This window comes from Camelus bactrianus, chromosome 10, assembly GCF_048773025.1.
Source record: "Camelus bactrianus isolate YW-2024 breed Bactrian camel chromosome 10, ASM4877302v1, whole genome shotgun sequence".
NCBI classification, from domain to species: Eukaryota; Metazoa; Chordata; class Mammalia; order Artiodactyla; family Camelidae; genus Camelus; species Camelus bactrianus.
Window position 1 is genome coordinate 46026311 of NC_133548.1, and position 21767 is coordinate 46048077.

Sequence of the window (21767 nt, forward strand, 5' to 3'; positions counted from 1 at the left end):
GAGATACTTTCAAAGCATTCACTTAGTTGTACGTAAAAATCTATAGATTCTTTACAAGAAGTACACAGAATAAAAACCAAGAGGAAAATACCAGATCGTCATCTTAAATGCAGTATCTATGTTCAAAGTAACAGTTCAATTTCATTTTTAATTAAAACATGTAAACAGAGAGTTACTGCATCATTATGTTTATTTTTCTTTGTTTGGTTCTTTTTCACCTGTCTTAGCATCCACATTCCTTGATGCCAGATAAGTAATCTGGAGCCAGGGAGGCAAAGCACTAAAGAAGAAATCCCCCTAGAGTGTGTTTATCCCAGTTGGGTAAATGACTACACCATCAAGATTCCATATAAAAATTCTCCATTCATAGAGGTAAATGGGTGATCTTCATATACCCACTCTAAGTAAGAGTAAAAGAAGTCTTTCCTCTCATCTAAAGGCCAAGTCAAGCAGCAGTTTTCAGATCAGAAACAGTACTTGCTCCTGTCTCTAATAAAATCTGTCTGATGACTCTAAGCTGCATCATGAGTAGCTTAGCTTAGCTAAACAAAGGGAAGACTTTTCTTGGAAGTGAAGTTAAAGACAATAATTCACCTAGTCTTGTGGCATTTGCTCCATCAACATCTCTATTTGTATTCCTTCTAATTTTCCAGATTTTGAACAGTAAGACTTTTCCCACTTACCCCTGGTACTTTATCTTCAAGCCCTCTGAGCTCCTGGTTATTCTTAATTCCCACTCTTTTATTTACTTTTTTGACCCTGATGCCTATTCAGAAATCCCAAATCCTGTATAGATGTTTCACTTTAGTTTAGTTTAGTTAATGATGGTAAAAACTGTTCTATATATATATAGAACACACACACACACACACACATATATATATTTCTTGATACATACAATAGTCAAACCTCAAAATACAGTCATTGACATAACCTCACTATTGTTTAACTTACATTTCTAATTGGTTTACATTTACTGCAGCATATTTATTGCATATGGTGTCCTAAGTCTGCAGCAATCTGATTTATCTTTTTTATTTTGAACATAAGGGCCAGTATGGCACAGGAAAATGACCATACCTTTAGAGTCAGACAGATCTGGACTCACACACTGGCTCCATTATATCTACTGATGGGAACCTTCAATAATTTCTTTTCTCTGAACATAAGTCAGCTCACCTGAAAACAAGGAATGTCAGTCACTGCCTATTTCATGGTGCCATTAAAGTAACAGTGTAGAGATATCTAGCAAAGAATCTGGCCCAATATTAATTTTTCTTCTCTCTAAGAACAATTAAAACTATCCTCTCATCAGTCTTCCAACCTTTCACCTACTTCATATTTCAGGTCCCAGACATTGAGACGGCAGTGCCTCCCTTCAACATAATCAAACGACAGTCACTGCTTCACCTCCATGTAAGTAACTTGTAACATTGCACAGACTCTTTTCCTAAATTCAGAAAATGTATACATTTTGTTTTTAATCGGGTAAGTCGAATGTTTGAATGTGTTTTCATCTGATTTAACTTGGAACACAATGAGCTCTTTTAGGCTCCAGACCCCACAGTCTTCTTTTGGAACAGTCATTTTTCTTCCACTTGTTTTGGTTTGTTTTTCCAGGGATGGCGATTATCTGTATGTTGTCTTTTCACTTTTTGCCCTTCACAAATATAATTGTCTCATTGTTTTCTTTTTATTATTTACTCCTTTGCATTATGGGAGAGTTTTCAAATATATTCTCCTAATTGAACTGATTTAAATTACTGTACCTCAATTCTGCTTTTGATTGTATCTAATATTTGCTTTAATTCATTATATTTGTAGTATCTCATTATTTTGGCCTTTTTCCCCAATTTTTTTCTTTAATAATGCTATACAGTGCTATTGTCTGAGTTACCTTAGGGTATTTTCTTCTCAGTTCTACAGGGATTTTAACATCTTTGATGATGACCGAGTCTTTATGATGTAATAAGGAATGTGCTGTGTGGTTTACAGACATTATTAAATGTTCATATATGCTTATACTTTGACTTTTCCAGATGCTCTTCCCTTTTAATTTGTATGCAATATTTTAAAGATTTTATGCTAGCATATATTTTCCTTTATACACTCCCTAGCAGAAAGCAAGGTCTGTCACACCTAGTTTTTCAATAAACTCTTCATGGGGCTTGCTCATGGCTGCTGTGTCACAAGTATGATTATGTAGAGTGCACTTTCTGATCTGATTTCCAGTTTCTAGAAGCCTGCAGTTTCACTAAGTAACACCCATGCCACTAACATCGTCTAGTTCTTTGCCACTTTGAAATAATGGAGGAAATTAAAACCTAAATTCCAAAATTGTGCTGTTGCCAGAATTATTCTGTTTCCTCTTCTGCTGACAAAGATGTACTTGAGCGAATATTTCAAAATTCAGTGTGTCTCTACTAATGCTACCCCTCGCACCATTATCTTTGCCTGTTTTTCTTGAGGTGAGATGTCTGGTGCAAGGAGAATGCTCTGGGTCACTTTATAGTTAGGCATCTTATAGAAAGAGATGCCTCTTTTTATTTTGGTGTAGACTCTGGATTCCTGAGTGTAGACTATGGTAAAGGTGTTAAGTGCTATCCTATGTTTTAACTTAATTCATCTCCATATTCCTTAGTTTGGAGCAGTTAATCACTCTAAAAACATTCTGGAAGAAGGCTACCTATCAGTTTAACATTGATATTTCTTTGGTCTATTCCTTTTCCCCTTTTTTGAGAATTTGATAGAAATTGGGAGAGACTGTTTCAGGAAGTACTGGTTAAAGATACTTTATAATGAAAGTCTACTTAAAATCTTAGGAAAACTCTAAGAGTGATACACTGTATAAATTAGAAAGAATTGCAGTACAGACAGATATCGATGATCAACACATGGGAGGTGAGAATACATTCATATTTCTGAATTTGGCAACCTGATACATCAGGCTAGCGTAGATCTGTAGACCTACAATTGAGCCATAGAGCTATCAATCAAAACGGGAAAAAGCAGAATACACACGCTGCGGGGGCTCTGTGGACTAATGCAGGTGCGGTAATTTTGCGCTTGAGTTACCTTGAGACATTTTAGTGGAGAAATCAAAGAGGTAAACATATGGGTCTGATATTTAAGAGGTTAGCCTGGGATGAATTAAATATTTTAAAGTAGTAAAATAAATGAATAAAAAGGATTGTCCATGGAATGCTATGGAATTGAAAGTATGTAGAAATAAGTAACATGTTTGGAGAAATAAGGATGCTGATTTTTAACTAAATCTGTAAGTTATGTAGCTAATTAGATGATAAAATTGTATTAAAATGGGCCTACTTAGTGGAAATGATCTTAGATGGCATCCAAAGGAACTACAGAAGACTTAAAGAAGTTAAAAATGTATTTTGAGCAATAGCTTTATTTTTATAAAAATGTTATGTCCACTGCAGATTAATTTCAATTAGAGCATCTCATGTTATGCTTAAGAATTTCCTATTTGCTAAAATTAAGCTGCATTCATTTATTTAAATATCATACAAAACATATACAATCCAGAAATAAAACTGTTTGAACTCTGAACCATAGAAATGTCAAATAAGAGATTTACATAGATATCTCTAACATATTTGCCTTGTTTATTAATAGAGAATTATATCATTGTTGAAGTAGAATTATATCATCATTATTATAATTATTATTTTCATTAGAAAATGTAGTGTAGTTTTTAATAGCACAGGCTCTAAAGTCTTAATTTTCTCATTCCTAATGTCATCCCTTTCAGATTTTACATTTGGCAATTTATCCTAACTTTTAAATTTCTCTTTATTTTTATCTGTAATAAAAACCTCTCTCTTTTAGGTTTGCCATAGGCTCAAGTGAAATAATCTATATAAAATACTTAAAACATTGTATAGGGTATGGTCTTAACATTCACATAATGTTATATATCTGAGTAACCCTATAAGAGATCAAAGGCCAGATTAAGGACCAGGGTATACATGTTACAAAAGATTATTATTATTTTCCTTGTTGATTTTTACCACAACCCAGGCAGCCCCATAGTGGTAAGCAAGGCAGTATTTTAATGTTACAATTCAAGAATATCAAGCTTCAGATTCACGGGACCCGAAGCATCTTCCCTCTAGTTCCCTTTAATAAAAAAATGTAATGAGAAAGGATGAACTGACATTATCTAGGGTGGAGTCTTAGGTATATGTAATCCCTGAAAAAGAGATGTTTCCCTGCAAAGTTACAATGATTTTTCACTTAGATTCTGAGTTTAATAATTCTAAAGGTCCAAGGCAGAATTAGTCAATTATTCTCTTAGGCCAAGTCCTGCTCATGGTTAAATAGAATATTTCAGGAAGAGCAAATGAAATACAAATCAATTAGTAAATACATATTGAATATTTACTATGAGCGAAGAAATCTACAAGACAGAGATAAGCTAAAATTAACCTTTTATTCTAACGAGTCCTCATTAATAAGCATCAGTTTATAATCCAGTTGAAAATTTAAAATGTAATAGAAAATACTGGTAAGGGTACAGGATAATAAGTGATAAACACCAAATAGATTTAGCTAAGTAAAATGAAATTAAATTGAACTCCAATAAATATCTTATTTCAGTGATGAATTTCACAGACATGATATTGAGTGAAAAAAAAGCAAGATGCAAATAGTATACACTGCATGATTCCATTTACATCAAGATCAAGAACAGAAATTATGGTAATAGAAGTCAGACCAATGGTTACTATAAAAGGGGACATGGATGAGGATGAGGTCTTCTTGGTTAGTGGTAATAATTTATAGTTGATCTCAGAAGTGGTTACACTAGTGTGTATAGATGCCAAACTTAACTGAGCTGTACTCTAAAGTCTTGTGCACTTTACTAAATGTACATTTAATTTCAAATAAAAATAATTTTAAAATTCTAAATTTAGAAAGTCAAGCTCTTACAAGAGAATTCTGCTCCTGCAGCATAATGACAATTTTCCATAATTCCACTTTCCCTACTTTCCTCTTGACTGGGGCTCCTGGACTTGAATGGGCCCATGTCTGGATCTCCATCCCCTTCGGCTGCCTCTATATAACTGCCCTTTCTGGAAATTTCTTGATCCTGTTCGTAGTCCTCACTGAGCCAAGCCTCCATGAGCCCATGTACTATTTCCTCTTCATGTTGTCCACCACCGACATTGGCTTATGCATCTCCACACTGGTGACGGTACTGGGAATATTCTGGGTCAATGCCCGGGAAATCAGCTTCAATGCTTGCTTATCACAGATGTTCTTCATTCACCTTTTCACTTTCATGGAATCTTCGGTGCTCCTGGCTATGGCCTTTGATCGCTTTGTGGCCATTTGTAACCCCTTGAGATACGCCACCATTCTAACGCACACAAGGATCGCACAGATTGGTTTAGCAGTTATCACCAGAGGGACAGTCGTTCTAACACCACTAGTCCTGCTTCTTAAGTGTCTATCATTCTGCCACAGTCATGTGCTCCATCACTCCTACTGCTTCCACCCTGATGTGATGAAGCTCTCATGTTCAGATACAAAGATTAATAGTGCGTTTGGATTAACTGCAATTATCTCTACTGCTGGAGTGGACTCTGTCTTTATCCTGCTCTCCTACATCTTGATTATTCGCTCAGTTCTCAACATCGCATCCCCAGAGGAGAGGAAAAAAGCCTTCAGCGCTTGCATTTCTCATATCACTGCTGTGGCCATATTTTACATTCCTCTGATCAGCCTGTCTTTTGTTCACAGATTTGGAAAACATGTTCCACGCTACGTGCCCACACTTATTGCTAATGTATACTTGCTCGTTCCCCCTGTGATGAACCCCATCATCTATAGCGTAAAAACAAAGCAGATTCAGAAAGCTATGCTGAAACTTGTATGTTCCAATGGACTTCGTATTTAACAGTTCTGCTCCCATAATGACCTATTTCAAAGTCATTGAAAATTTACCACAAATTGGAGTTAGAAACCTGTACAATTTTAGAGTTGGGTGGAGCTAGACATTATCCAGTTTGAACATCTCCACAATTTAGTTAATTCCACCTAAAGCAATCTTAGCTTTTCTACCACTAAAATATTAATTCAGAGATTCACTACTTCTCCATTAACTTGTTCCTATAGATGACTAACCAAACTCTCATCTCTATTCTATTTCTGCCCAAAAGTACCCATCACTCACTATGAACTAATTTTCCAAATATCCAGCTCAAATAAAATTTTAAAACAAACTAGTAGGTATCTCTTTCATGGTTGTTTCTTATACACCAACTAAACGAAGCAAAAACTCCCATCTATGATGAAGTCCTCCGCAGTTAGGGTTCAACTTTCCTTTAAAGTTTAATCTACCTATTTCTCTCTTCACATGTTTTGTAAGTCTAAGAAAATCTGTCCGCTAACTGCTCTGTCATGTACGTGCAATTTTCCTAATGGTGTGCTTTACTATTGATGCCACTTTAACCCCAACACCTACTACTACAACTGGAAACTCTACCTATGTGTCAAGGGTCATCTTTAAATATCTTCTCTATTAAATTTTCCACGATTACTCCAATGACATCTGATCTCTCATTCTCATAATTTGCCTTTTATAGTGCTCTATCTATATCTTTTTTGCCTTCAAGTGTTTTTGACTATACACTTGTATATAATTATTATAGTTTCCACAAGGCTGTAAATTCCCTAAATTAAAAAAAAGTCTTGATTTTCTTTTTTTAATATAATTTTCTTTTTTAATTTTATTTTTATTGAAATGTAGTTGATTTATAATGTTAGTTTCAGGTGTACAGCAAATCGATTCAGTTATACATATACATACATGCATATATATACACATGTATTTTCAGAGTCTTTTCCATTATAGCTTATTACAAGAAATTGAATATAGTTCCCTGTGCTATACAGTAGGTCCTTGTTTATCTGTTTTATATATAGTGGTGTGTATGTGTTAATCCCAAACTCCAAATTTATGCCTCCCCCCTCTCTCTTCTTCATAGTTTGTTTTCTATGTCCGTGTCTCTTTCTAGTTTGTAAATAAAATGTGTTATCTTTTTTTCAGTTCAAATCTAAGATTCCAGTAGGTCTCATTATACACTATACCTTGTAAATTTTACCAGCATCTTACTAATTTAGCATGTAAGGAAATCATGCTTTTCCATCTCCCTTAAATGTTGACAGGAAATAAGTTTTAAGTAGAGCAACAAAAATCAGGATGTAAAAAACATATCAAGTGTTTGAAATGATAATACCTATGCATTCATATGACTGTATAGAGATAAGGAAAGATGATAGCGTATGGCTGTTGAAGAAAAAAAATCACATGAATACTAGACATTTTACTAATTCACATGTATATATAACATGAAAGTTTTTTTTTTAATGTTGTTCTACCAATTTTACTATCTTGGGGAAGCACTGATATGTACCATGGTGGAACTTTTAACAGATTTTGAATTTACAAAAATGGGATTCAAGGCCTAGTTTTTCCACTGCATGAAATATTGCAAAGTTTATCTCTCTAGCTTTTACTTTCTTGGATGAAAAACTTCAATTTTATAAGAAATATGATTTTTACATTAAATGAGATAATTCACTTAAAGCACATAGTATGGGACGCATTGTGGGATTCTACAAATGATGTGTCTTAGCTTCCTTTCAAAGTAACTGTAAGTATTATCATCTCCAATTTACCAGGGAGAAAATTTGATCAAAAATATTCTAAGTCCTCTGATTTGAAAAATTTTGCATATTAACTTTTGAATGAGGCCAGAAAACTGAGTTGAGATTTTGATTTAATTTCACTTAATATACTTTCAGTCAGATAATTATGAAGTCAATGGAACATGAATGACCTTATCATCAGTAACTATTCTATAATCACTAAAACATGCACTTGAAATTTTCTGCTTAGGGCTCTTTCTATAACCTCTCACGTCAGCGTGATATCATGTACACACGAACACCGTGCGGAGAGAAGCGAAGCAGTTCTCTGTTTACTGATTCTTGTAAAAGGGTTTATGTAGGACATGCACGATGCCTCACATACCATCTAAGTTATAACAATGTTAATAATCTTGATCTATTAGGCTCCCAGGCTACTGCAGTAAGCATAGGATGTTACATATCAAGGACAGATTGTTTTAAAGTTCATCACGAAACTTCATTAAGTAGGCCATCTCTTAACCAGCCGGCTGTGCCTGTTTTAGGTTGTCCTCCTCTGAGGATCTTACCTGTCATTGGCTATCCAGCTGTCCATACTGGATACATTAAATAGGCCATCTCTTATCCGGCCAGCTACGTGACATTTCTCACACCTTGTTTATCAGTTCAGCCCATGGCTTATTCTCTAGAGCCTTCAGGCGGGGGCCTATATTTCATATATTTAAGATACTAAGTAATGTCTACAAGCACGTTTCTGTGATGTCTTTTTCAACTGCAATTGCATAGAATAAGGAAACAATAATGGAGATGATCTAATTCAATCACCTTAACATTAACATTAAATGACAAGACTAAAGACGTATCTCTTCTGAACCCAAGCTGAGTATCCTCAGACATAAGGTATGCTGGGATCCCAGTAGCCTATAAGAGGAATAAAAATTGAGACTGGGTAGTAATAAAAGCTGGAGATTAAAAAAGAAATGTAGACAGCAACACTACATGTATTCACTAGAGGTGTCCCAAACTAAGATTTGGAGCCAGAATATTTCACTAAGGAAGTAAAATTGCGTAGGTATAACACAGCTGCAGGAGTATATTCCTCACAACAAACAGTTGGAGCATTGTGGTTCTGAATGTTCATAAGTGACCAGTGGGATTCCAGCCAATGATTGGGACTATGACGAAATCCTCCCGTCTTCAAGAAGCCAAAGAGAAGAAACTTAAGAATAGAGCACCACCAGATTGACTTAGTGAAGATCTTAGCAAGACCTTCTGGTGTATAAGGGGACTAGATCAAAGAGTTCAGTCAATATGAGAAAGGAGAAAGGAAAGAGAAGAACATGTATCCAGGACCTCATCTACATAACAATAAGTCTCATTTCAGTTGCCCCCCCCCCCCCCGCCCTCGGTGGAGATGAAAGCTCAAATGTGTCATTTACTTTGATGAAGACAGGCTCTGTAAGTGTACTGTTCTGAGGCTGTAGGCAAGTAAAGGGTGGCAATGATTCCAACAACACTAGACTGGAGAGGGAAGGATCTAATATCAGGTCTGTGCATACCCAGTTCACTCTTAGCCCTGAAATTTAATTCAGTTGCCTCTGAATGGACTAATTGCTAAAGGTGAAGTTACAAAGAATTTTCTTTAACACTTACGTATCAACACAACCACAGTGACAACACATATGAAAAGAAAAAGAAAATCAAGAGCAGAAATGTAACCATAGATTAGAAACAACCTTAGCAAGACGGGGTAAGATCAATTGGCCAAGAAATAATGAATAGGATATTTTGATGTGGGTAAAATTATTTCCTTAAATAAAATTACTTCCTAAAAAGACTATATATTTTTTAAATGTATGATAAAGTTCCATGATAATGTGCTAGTATTAACACAAATATTCTAACACATGTATTTTTTAATTAAATAATAAATCTTATTTTTCAAAACTAATATAATTTTTGAGATCTCCATTAAATTCTTTGTATTTTTGAATTATATTGATCCAATTCTCCCTCTGTGTTTGGAGCACAAAAATGGGGGACAATGCTTAGGATCAAAGTGGAAAATGACAAAAAGTACCCCTGAGATTGAAAAGAAAAAAAAAGCTCTGTTCTCTATTGTGAATCAGGAAACAAGAATTTTGGAGGGGAAGTTTAATACAGCAAAAAGAAAATAAAAACTGAGGAGCAAGAAAGAGAGGTTAGCATCCTAGGAATAAACTCCAATTTGATTTATCAAATGGCAGTTAATAAAAATCACAATGAAATTGCTGAATGATGTTTTCATTTCTCATTCTAGGGTATTTGATTTCAGCACCATTATTCTTCCATAGCCATCATGTCACTTTATCCTAACATCACTTCCTCTTCTCTGATCTTTTTCCTGACGGAGTTCCGGGACTAGAAGCTGCCCATGCCTGGATCTCCATCCCCTTCTGCTGTCTCTACATAATTGCCCTCTTGGGAATGGCGTAATCCTATTGGTCATCATCATTGAGGCATGTCTCCATGAACCTATGTACTATTTCCTCTCTATGCGCTCAACCATTGATCCGGGATTGTGTATTTCAACGCTGGTCACTATGCTGGGCATATTCTGGTTCCATGCAAGATAGATCAGTTTCAATGCCTGTGTTGCCCAGACATTCTTCATTCAACTTTTTACTGTCATGGAGTCTTCAGTGCTCCTGGCGATGACCTTTGACCACTTCTTTGCTATTTGTAATCCACTGAGATACACAAACATTTTGACTGATTTCAGAATCATGAAGGTGTGGTTTGCCATCCTTGTCAGAGGGGCAGTGATCCTAATGCCTCTGGCTCTGCTTCTTAAATGTCTGTCCTTCTGCAAAAGCTGTGTGCTCCATCAGTCTTACTGTTTCCATTCTTATATAATCCAGCTCTCATGCTCTGACAATAAGATCAACAATGTTTTAGGACTTACTGCCCTCATAGTTACCGCAGGAGTGGACTCCATCTTTATCCTTCTCTCCTATATCCTGATTATTAATATCGTCCTGAGCTCCGCTTCCCCAGAGGAGCAGCATAAGGCCTTTAGCACTTGTGTCTCCCACATACGTGCTGTTAACATCTTCTACATCCCTTTCATCAGCTTGTGCTTTGTCCACAGGTGTGTGAAAAAGGCACCCCCTTATGTGTACACTCTCATGGCCAATGTGTACTTGCTTATTCCGCCAGTGATGAATCCCATTATCTATAGTGTAAAAACCAAGCAGATCCTTAGGGCCATTAAAAAAGTCTTCTTCCCCAAGCGATCTGAAGTCTGACTCTTAACAACTCTGCAATAAAAGCTACTCCTTAGTTATCACTTCTAAGACCTGATGTTTAATCAATATGATCTCTTCTATCCGTGACTGGAAATCAAAAAACACAGAAAGTTGGGTGGGGTGGGTGGGGGATGTGGTTTGGTGGAAATTTATATTTTTAATTTTTAGATTTTTTATATTTATTACTGAAGTATAGTTGATGTACAATATTATATAAATAATAGGTGTGCAATAGAGTGATTCAGTTTTTAAAGGTTATACTCCATTTATAGTTATTATATAATATTGGTTATATTCCCCATGTTGTACAATATACCTTGTAGCTCATTTTATACATAATAGTTTGTACCTCTTAATCCCCTACCCCTATTTTTTCCCTTACCCCTTCCCTCTCCACACTAGTAATCACTAGTTTGTTCTCTGTATCCCTTAGTCTGTTTCTTTTTTTGTTGTATACACTAGCTTGTTGTATTTTTTAAATTCTACATATAAGTGTTATCATACAGTATTTGTCTTACTTGATCTGACTTATTTTACTTAGCATAATGTCCTCCAAGTCCATCCATGTTGTTGCAAATGATCTGCTTTTTTTGTATAGAATATCCTGAGAAATCTATTTTAAAAATTCTTAAAACTAATAAATGACTTCAGCAAAGTTGCAGAAAACAAGATCAATGTATTAAAAAATTATTGTATTTTTATACACTAAAAAAGAAAAATCCAAATGTAAAATTAAGAAAATAATCATTTACAATAGCATCAAAAATAATAAAAATACTTGGAAATAAATTTAGCCAAGGAGGTACAAAACTTACCCAATGAGAACATTGTACACAAAAACACTGCTCAAAGAAATTAAGGAAATCATAAAGAAATAAAAAGATATGCCATGTTTATGGATTTTAAGACTTAATGTGGTTAATATGGCTATACTTCCCAAATTGATTCTTAGGTACAGTGAAATCTCTATCAAAATTCAAGTTTGTTTCTTTACCTAAATTGACAGACTGCTCTCAAAATATGTATGGAATTTTAAGGCACCAAGAATAGCAAAAGTCATCTTGAAAAGGCAGCAAAGTTGAAGGGTTCACACTTAAAAATTTCAAAATGTACTACACAGCTCCAATAATCCAGATAGTGTAATACTGGCATAGGACAGACATGTAGTTCAATGAAATAAAATTGAGAGTACAAAAATAAGATATCACATTTCTTGTCAATTGATTTTTGACACAGGTATCAAGAAAGTTCAATGAGGAAAAATTGTTTTCAACAAATGGTGCTGCCACCCAAATGTCCATCAACTAAAAAATGCCTATCTATAGCTTGATATATTCATAGAGTAGATTATTACTTTCCAACGAAGAAGAGTGAAGTATTTACACTTAACTACAAATGGATGAACCTTGAAAATACTATGCTAATTAAAAAAAGCCAGTAACAAAAGACTACATACTATATTAATTCATTTATATGAAACGTTCAGTATAGGCAAATCTACAGATACACAGAGTAGATTAGTGGTTGCCTAGGGTTGTGGGGGATGGAAGGTATTGAGATGTAACCGCTCATGGGTAGGGTTTCCATTGTGGATTATAAAATGATCTAAAATTTACTGTGGTGATAGTTTCACAACTCTGTGAATATACTAAAAGCCATTGAACTTTTACATATTAAATAGGTAAGTTGTATTGTTTGTGAATTGTGTCACAATAAAACAGTTATGTTTTTCAAAAAAAGAAGATTGGAGATTATATAAGAGAGGTAGAGAAAGTGCACATGTCCAAACTGCTCTCGCTCTAGAAAAAGAAGAAAATGTGCTCGAAATAAAGATTAAATTAATAGTAACACCAGACTATAAATACATGCATAATCAGTGATCTGTAAATTCGGCCAATCCATGAAAGATAGAACAAAAATAAAATAACATTGGTAGATGAAACTGTAGCCCAAAATATGTACAAGAGAATACTGAAGGGGAAGTGGAAGTTACTCTAAGGGATAGTCTGAGTTCCGGGCTATTGGATTGGAGAACTCCATTAAAATATTCAGTCATTTCACTTCTGTCCCTCTAACCCTAACCTGGCTCTCTTTGTGTCATATTCTAGGCCACAGAGAAATTTGCTTAAAGGTAGGAAAAGTGAATGCAAATGGTTCTGCCAACTGAGGCAGGTCTGCACCTTAACTCATTGGCAATATCCAGGGGGAACAGAGAGCCTCTATGCGCAGACGAAGAGCTAATAGTATATTTTCCTTCCCCACGACAGGATGTCCCCTTCCTCACAATACTGAGGGCAGTAGATCTGTAGAAAATAGAAGCAATATCCATGAAAATATGAACAGAAAATCTTAAATATACAGAAGATCGCAGTGTAGAATTCCTAGATACATCATTTCAGAGGGGCTATGAATTAACAGGAAATAGCAACATGTATACATACACACACACACACACACACACTCTCTCTCTCTCTCTCTCTCTCTCTCTCTCTCTTTAACATTAGAATTAAGTGATAGAATATTAAACCCAGGATATTTTTGGAGTATCAGAGTTACACATGTGGCATATCTAAGCGTACCTTCACTTATGCACTAGAAACCTAAATGTGGGGGAGAGGTAGGGGAGAGCAGAGCTGCTGAAAACTGTCTTCACACGTTGGGACATGATTAGACCAGAGCCTGATTTCTTAACCAGCCATAGTCCTTAGGTCTGCAAATACTTAGAGCTTCCACCTTTACTCAGAAGGAACGTACCCAAATAAACTAATTGGTTCACAGAAATATGTACAAATGTCTGAGGTATTCAAGGAAAGTTCAGTGTCAGACAGCTAGGGCATACCGAATAATGTGTGCAGAGACATGGGGAGAGAAGCAGTCAGTGTGTAGGCCTCTAGAACCTGAAGGGGCCCACTAAGCATTGTGCATCCTTGGGGCTGGAAGGCAAGACACAATATTTGCCCTTTACTGTTCAAGAGATGTCCTGGCATAGCTCAGACACTGGGCCACTAAAAGTTTTACTGATGTGGCAGGCCTCTGTTTTTGCAGGCTTGCCAGCCAGCCTCTGGACTGTGTGTGTTACTAGCTACTCCTTATCCACGCTGCATGATTAGCATGATTTTATCATTTCATCATAGAGTGGTCCAGTGTGATGCTCTGTGGATACCCTATTGTTCCAGGTCTCTTAATACTATATTATTTCAGAGTTCCAGAAAGACAACATAGCCCTGGGTCAAGACTATGAATGTGAGCAGAAGGGTGGAATAGGAGTTTTCTACCATACTCCCTCCAAAAATCACTGATTTTGATAAATACCTACAGACAAAAGTATCTTTTTTTAACATTTTTTATTGATTTATAATCATTTTACAATGTGTCAAATTCCAGTGTTCAGCACAGTTTTTCAGTCATTCATGGACATATATACACTCATTGTCACATTTTTTTCTCTGAGTTATCGTAACATTTTGTGTATATTTCCCTGTGCTATACAGTGTAATCTTGTTTATCTATTCTACAATTTTGAAATCCCAGGCTATCCCTTCCCACCCTCCACCCCCCGGTAACTACAAGTCTGTATTCTCTACAGACAAAAGTATCTTTGTGGGAGTCTGGGAGTTCAATGGAGAAGTTCCAGAGAAAAAAGTCCAAGAATAGAGGCATTGAAGAAGAGAACAGTTTCATTTTACCTGCATCACACTACCCCAAAGAAGCAGAACTCAGTGCCAGGAGAGATCCCCTCTTCCACAGGGGAAAGTAGCAGGGGAGAACCTGGATCCCCTGCCTATGCAAGGTGCTTCCAAAGAGACCCATGTGTTTCTCACCCCACCCAAGATACTGAGGTGACCTGCATGACTGAGGGACAGGGAGAGCTGGGAGCACAGCAGCCAGGGATTGGAACTCACAGAAGTTCCAATAGGATGCAGATCCTATTAACCACTTTGCAGACTCCACTAGGAAGCCCGGGGATGCCTCACTTCAGACCTTCTGCCTGATCAATAGGCTCTGTCCATTGCTCCATGTGCCTTACCACACATCCTCCATAGCTAGCTCCCTGTGTGCGACCCCACGGGTGGAGAGTGCAGGGTTTTATGGATGACCAGTGAGCACACACAGAAAGCTGGCTGGACTCTGCAGGACTGGGAGAAGGCACACAGAGTTGAACTATCAGCACTACCCTAGGGAGAGCAAATGGGAGGCCAGCAGCACTCAGCCCGGCTCTGCAGGATCAAGAAAAGGTGTACAGCCTTAAGAATCATCCCCCTCCCATCCCCAAGAAACAAACTGTGTGAGCAGTCACACCCACACAAAAAGTCTGAGAAATCCTTAGAATCTCTAGCAGGGCTGACAGGTAATTTTTTAAGACTCGTTTTATATAAACAAGCGAACATATGACTTATCCTGGAGAATGTTCCTCCTGTGCTTGAGAAGAATATGTATTCTGCCTCTGTTGAATAGAATGTTCTGTATATATCAGGTCCATTTAGTCTAAAGAATACTTCAAATTTAATGTTTCCTGAAAATTTTTAATTAGCAGCATTCCAGAAGGCTGTATGTAGAAATGCTTGGTAAACTGTAGAAACACTTGTCTATCTATAGTTAATAGATACTGTTGTTATTATCAGTTCAGATGAGAATAATTAAGAAAAATCTCGTAATGGCCATGTCAAGCTTAATTGTGTTGCACGCACATTGCCCCACTGTGCTGGCTATGAAGATATTGTACCTCTGTTCTAAAACCACCGTTCTTTATGCTGTGCTGCTGCTAAGAAGGCAGGCTATCATAAACCACACTCATTGTCTGCCAGCTGGGCTCCCTGCTGTATTCTATTGATTGGAGGATGCTGGAAGGAGGCAGGAATCTACTAGAAGGACAAATATCTCCTTAGGTTTGCTTGCTGTTCCTCGCATTGCCATGACAACAATAAGTCTTTGCAGACTGGCATGGGGGTCCAGTTTCTAGTTTTAATCTTTCCCACACTTCCAGCACCAATCTCATCATGCTCCCTTGGAAGAAACAGACCCTGACACCAGTGGGCCCCTTTTCAGGAGTCTGACACCCAGTACTACTCCTGAGGCATAAGTTCCATTTAAAAAGTGCCCTCGCCACAGAGGTTTGGGTCTTGGCTCCATGTGGTCTGTCCTGTGAACTTCTGAGATACTGCATCCAGCAGGGCAGTACCTTCTCATCACAGGTCTGAGTGTCAACTCTGGGGAGACCCTCCACCAAGCTTCTAGGTTTTCATAACCTCAGATTCATCTCTTTGTTTTCATAGACTTAAAGATGGAAGTGACATCCTGCAGTTACTATCTCGGTATTATGTCTGTGTTCCCTCTGTGCCCTTTCAGTCCTCTAATACCTATTTATCCACTTCCTTGGATTAAATACTCCCAGTGTTAACCACAGGTATATGTTCTGTTTTCCTGTCTGGAGCATGACTAATCGTACCCACTTCAGCTCTCCTTGAGGGGAGGGTCCGATATAGCAACATAAATCCAATCAAATTAAACTATGTCTGCATTTGGTTCCTGATGAACTTGGGACTTCAAAGAAATTTACTTTATTTCTAGATGATACTCGCTAAAACTAAGAACAGATTTATTAAGCATTAAGCATGATGACAGTACTTCTGAAGAAACTATACAGATTGGAGTTGAATTAAGCAGTTATTTTCTCAGAATGATTGTGGTATAAATCTTTCCTGAAGAGTTGGGGAAAAGTAAAAATATTTGACAAGAGAGTTTAGATTATGGGCAAGGCAGTAAAACATATATTGATGATGATATTGGCTATTTTATTAAAGGTCAGAGATGCCAGAGGAAAAAAAGAAAAGTAAAAATATCTGGAACAATTGCATAACCATGGACAATGCCAGTCATACTTGCAGATTTAGATGATAAAATTTGGTAGTTTATGATTAATACCCTTTTTATTCCCATCTTTGTCTTACAAAAACAAAAATAAAAACACAATTAATTCATTTGAAACCAAAACTGGGTCATCGGTTATCTTTATCATTATAAATCTTTCATCTTGAATTAAGAAATATTAAATAATTGTGGTTTTCTGAGGAAAACAGTAATAGACAATTTCCAGCCTAAATTTGTATCTTTTGGCCCAGAGTCTTCTTACTTAAAACGAAAGTGATATTTTGGTATGCTTTTATTTCAAGCATGAGTCTCAACATTTTGGCTTCTATAAATGACATTTTGCTCATCTATACAATGCTCAGGACTAGAAAAAATTGAAAAACCCATCTAGTTCTTTGTTGCACTGGGATGGAGAATTTTTATCACAGCTTTGCATATCTGTTTGGTCTTCACACTATAGATGATGGGGCTCATTACAGGGGGGATCAGCAGGTAGGCATTTGCAATCAGAGTGTGTACATAAGGTGGGGCCCATTTCCCAAATCTGTGAACAAGGGACAGACTGATCAATGGAATATAGAAAACAGCAACAGCCCCAATATGGGAGATGCACGTGCTGAAGCCCTTCTTCCTGTCTTCTGGGGATGCGATGCTGAGGACAATCTTGATAATCAAAAGATAAGAAACAATAATGAAGATTGAGTCCACCCCAGCAGTGGTGATCAGGGCTGTCAGTCCAACTGCACTATTGATCCTGGTGTCTGTGCACGAGAGCTTCATCACATCGGGGTGGAAGCAGTAGGAGTGGTGGAGCACGTGACAGCGGCAGAAGGACAGTCATTAAGAAGCACCACCATAGGAGTCAGTATTAGTGTCCCCCTGGTGACGATTGCTACTGCAATCTGTGCTATTTTAAGATCAGTTAAGATAGAGGCATATCTAAGAGGATTAGAAATGGCCACAAATCGATCAAAGGCCATGGCCAACAGCACTGACGATTCCATGACAGTGAAGAGTTGAATAAAAAACATCTGTGACAAGCAGGCATTAAAGCTGATCTCCCTGGCATTGAACCAGAATATCCCCAACATGGTGACCAGAGTGGATACGGACAAGCCAAGGTCAGTGGTGGACAGCATGGAGAGGAAATAATACATAGGTTCATGAAGGCTGGGCTGGGTGACAATGGCATAGAGAATCAGGCTGTTTCCTGAGAGAGCGATTACATAGAGAAAGCAGAAGGGAACAGAGATCCAGGTGTGGAAGGCTTCCAGCCCAGGAACACCAGTCAGCAGGAAAATAATGGACGAGTATGTGGCATTTTTGAAAGCTGACATAATTGAACACAAACTGAAGAATCTTAATCTGAGTGTTCTGCAGTTATAAACTGTATTTATTATGCAATCAACATGAAATTAATTATTTCAACAAGTAAACATTTATCAAAGAAAAAATCTGTATTATATAAAGAGCTCATGAAGATCAATTAAAAAAAGAAAACTAAGATCACATCTAATAAAGGAGCAAAAGACAGAAAATGAACAATTACGGGAGGATACAGAATTTGTATGCAAACAAGTTTCATAACAACCCATTTTATTTAAATTCACATGTCTGTTGAGTGAGATTGTACCCATCAACTTCCTGACTTCATGTGGTAGAAAATGATTAAATATTTGTTGAAATCTGTCTATAGAGATGAGTGAAATTTTAGATGAATAGCAAACAGTATATGCAGTGAATCTGATATAGTAAATAAAGGAAGTTAGCGTCTCTTGGCCCCCAAAAGAAATCCTCTCTTCATCTCCTGGATACTTTCAATCAGGTTGAATATCTTCAATCTGAATAAATAACTAACATTTGTTGAGCCCCTACTAGTGGTTGTGATAATATCTTGTATAAACATACAGTCTATTTGCAACATCATAACTTGAAATGTACCTAATTAATTTTCATACCACAAAAAGATTATAAGCAATCAAGACAATTATTCCAATTACAAATAGACTGATTTGAGTATAGAGGGTCTCTAAAGTAAATATTATGGGACTATTTTGATGTTAACTTTTTGGCATATTAAATCAAGTTTTAGGATTGCATATTCTAAACTTTGATGTATTCAAACATGGATGAAAGTATTTATTGGCTGAGTTACTCACATGATAATAAACTGGTGTGCCTGAATTTCTCCATCTCTAAACTAATAATGATATATATTACCCAGGGGATGATTGTGAGGACTAAGTTAGTTAATGTATGTGAAAAGCTCAGGAGGGTACTTAACAATGATGCAAAAGTTCACCAAATACTAGCTATTATCACTTAAAAATTAAAGTTAAAATGTAATATGGTCATTTCCCTCCCTTCACCACTTCTATTTGCATACCCCTCCCCACTTATCCATGTATCTTATTATCTGATAGCTGAGAGAAGAGGTGAAAATATTATATATTAGAAAGTTGTGGTGGGGAGGTGTCAAAAAAAAAAAAGGCTTCCTTGAGAACAGGAAGATTACTTGTGCAGAAGTTGATAGGTAAAAATCACCAGGAAAAAATTCTAAGCACATCCGAATTTCACATATTTTCAAAATGCCACTACACTGTGAGATATAAAGTGTTAAAAGGTGGTGTATAAAGGTAACAGGAATCCAGTATGGAATTATCACCATTTAAAGGGTAAGGAATGTGGACTTTTTCTAAACACTAGTTAAATAATGAATATGTAAATCTTTTTGTACTTTGATATAATCCCAACAATTTTTCCTTCTTTTTTTTTTTGAATTTGTATTCCCTTTATTTGCAGCACTATCACAGTCTGTAAATATTCCAACTTCTTCCTCAACCTAAACAATTTGTTAAAGAAAAAGGAAAAGGAGGGAGAGAATGAGGGATTGAAAGAAGGAGAGAGGGAGGAAGGGAAGAAAAAAGAAAGAGGGAGGGAGCGAAGGAGTGAGGGAGAAAGAAACCCTTTCTTATTAACCCTGACTCCCTGTTGCATGTTTCTCCTTCCTCATTTGTCTCTTAAAGGGTTTACACCTCTTTAATGAGTCATACCTAGAGTGGAAATCTGACTTCTTTTTTACTGAAACATACTTACGAGGTTTCAGCTAAGCCTATGTTCTCATCTGGAGCTCAGAGTCCTCTTCCAGACTCATTCAGGTTGTTGGCAGAAGTGAGTTCCTTGTGGTATAGGATTCAGGTCTCCATTTTCTTGCTGGCTGGTAACTGGGGATTGGTCCTAGCTCCCAGAGACTACGCTCAGTCTCACCCATGTGGACCTCTCACAATATCACATCTTGCCTTTTCTAATCTAACTGCTCTCTCCACTGCTTTTTCTCTCTTTTAAAGGCATACATGATTAGGTTAGGCCCACCCAGTATAATCTCATTTTTTGTTAACTCAAAGTCAAGTAGTCATGGACCTTACTAACACCTGTGATCTCCCTTTGCCATAAATGTAATGTAGTAAGAGAAGCAATATCCCATTACATTCATAGGTCCACTCAGACTCAAAAGATGGGTTTTTATACTAGACAAGTCCATAAGAGGCAGGAATCTTGAGGCTTCTTTTAGAATTCTGCCTACCATAACTGTCTAGGCCATCTAATCTCCAGATGTTTATAGGTTCATCTTCTGCAGTATCCTTTGACTGACTATCCTTATCCTCCAGCTCCATCACCAGTACTTTACATAACAATCATTTGTTTTGCAGGAACCTAGCAATATTCTCGTAAGTAATTTCCCTGCCCCAAATTTCAAGTGTTTCCAAACTTTCTCCATATTGATGACAAAGTGATCTCTCAAAAATACATCTTCATGTCACTCCTCACATAGAGCTCTTCATTGCCTCCAGCATGAAGTCAGAACTCTGTTTATCATAGCAGTCAAGGATCTTCCCAACCTACTTTAACTGCCACCAGTCCTCTTTCCTGCCCCAGGAACCTTTTGACATAGTCAGCCTTGGCTTTTTCTACTTCACCAAACTACCAAACACAGCAAGTTCTTTCAAATCGCTGTGCTTTGCTTAATTCATGTACCTTCTACCCTTTGAATTAGCCTAAATCTTTAGACTCATTATTTGCTCCATTTATAAATTGAACATTTCATTTATTTACATTTAAACATTAAATGGTTACACTAGAAAACATTTGGTGGCAACATCTTCTCCAAATCAAGTCAGAAGAAATTACTCCTTCTAGAGTCATATCCGTTTTTATTTAAACATCTAGAACCGTGGTTATTCCATTGTGAGTTATTTGAAAATATGTCTCTCCAAATGAAATAACTGACTGGAAGGTGAATCATTTCTTATTCATCATTATATTACCAATACTGGATTGTGCAGTGTGGGAAGAAAATATATATTTCTTGATATAAATTAAATCCAAGAGTTGTAAACTGACAATGGAAACTCACTGAACCTCCTTCATTCCCACAAAATGACTGGTGTGTGTGTGCAGGCACGCGTGCACATGCACATTGGGTGTTTTCAATGGAAGACTGTGTCCTGGTACTGTAGAGTAAACTTTTATGTGTCCCCTTCCATTTGTTGGTGGTAATTCGCACCTTATATGAAGGTAATAGTCCAGTCCCATTGTAAGAACATGCTGCAGGTTCTGTGCTGGACTACCTTGGCTTATCTCTCCTCTGACTACAGAAAGTTGTTAATATGGTTGTTGGGTCAGGCAAACCTAGGTTTGTTTAAATGCTGCCTCTGCCCAAAACTAAATTAAGTTTTCCAAATGAGCATTTTACATTAGAGTCTGCTTCTGTGAAATCGGTAGCTTACCAATAGTATTAATTTGTAAGGATTAAGTAAGATAGCATTTGCAAAGCATTTAATCTGCTGACTAGTACTTGGGAGATATTTAATGATGGTAGATGAGGATGAGTGTGATGCTGGTAATGAATGGTGATAGTAATGCCAGATGGCCTTA

The 21767-nt window shown here is 36.8% G+C and overlaps 2 protein-coding genes and 1 pseudogene across 2 annotated transcripts; 2 read left to right on the plus strand and 1 right to left on the minus strand.

Moving 5' to 3' along the window:
* Window positions 1-4978: 4978 nt before the first annotated feature.
* LOC105067225 (olfactory receptor OR51C1-like) lies at window positions 4979-5923 on the plus strand. The gene has a single exon (XM_010952701.2). It carries the CDS (start codon window positions 4979-4981, stop codon window positions 5921-5923), a length of 945 nt encoding a protein of 314 aa, XP_010951003.2.
* Window positions 5924-10015: 4092 nt separating this feature from the next.
* On the plus strand, window positions 10016-10964 carry LOC105067209 (olfactory receptor OR51C1-like; annotated as a pseudogene).
* Window positions 10965-17219: 6255 nt separating this feature from the next.
* LOC105067208 (olfactory receptor OR51C1-like) lies at window positions 17220-18169 on the minus strand. Its single transcript, XM_010952684.2, is given in 2 exon segments — window positions 17220-17671; window positions 17674-18169. Coding segments are annotated over 2 exon segments (948 nt in total).
* Window positions 18170-21767: the final 3598 nt, after the last annotated feature.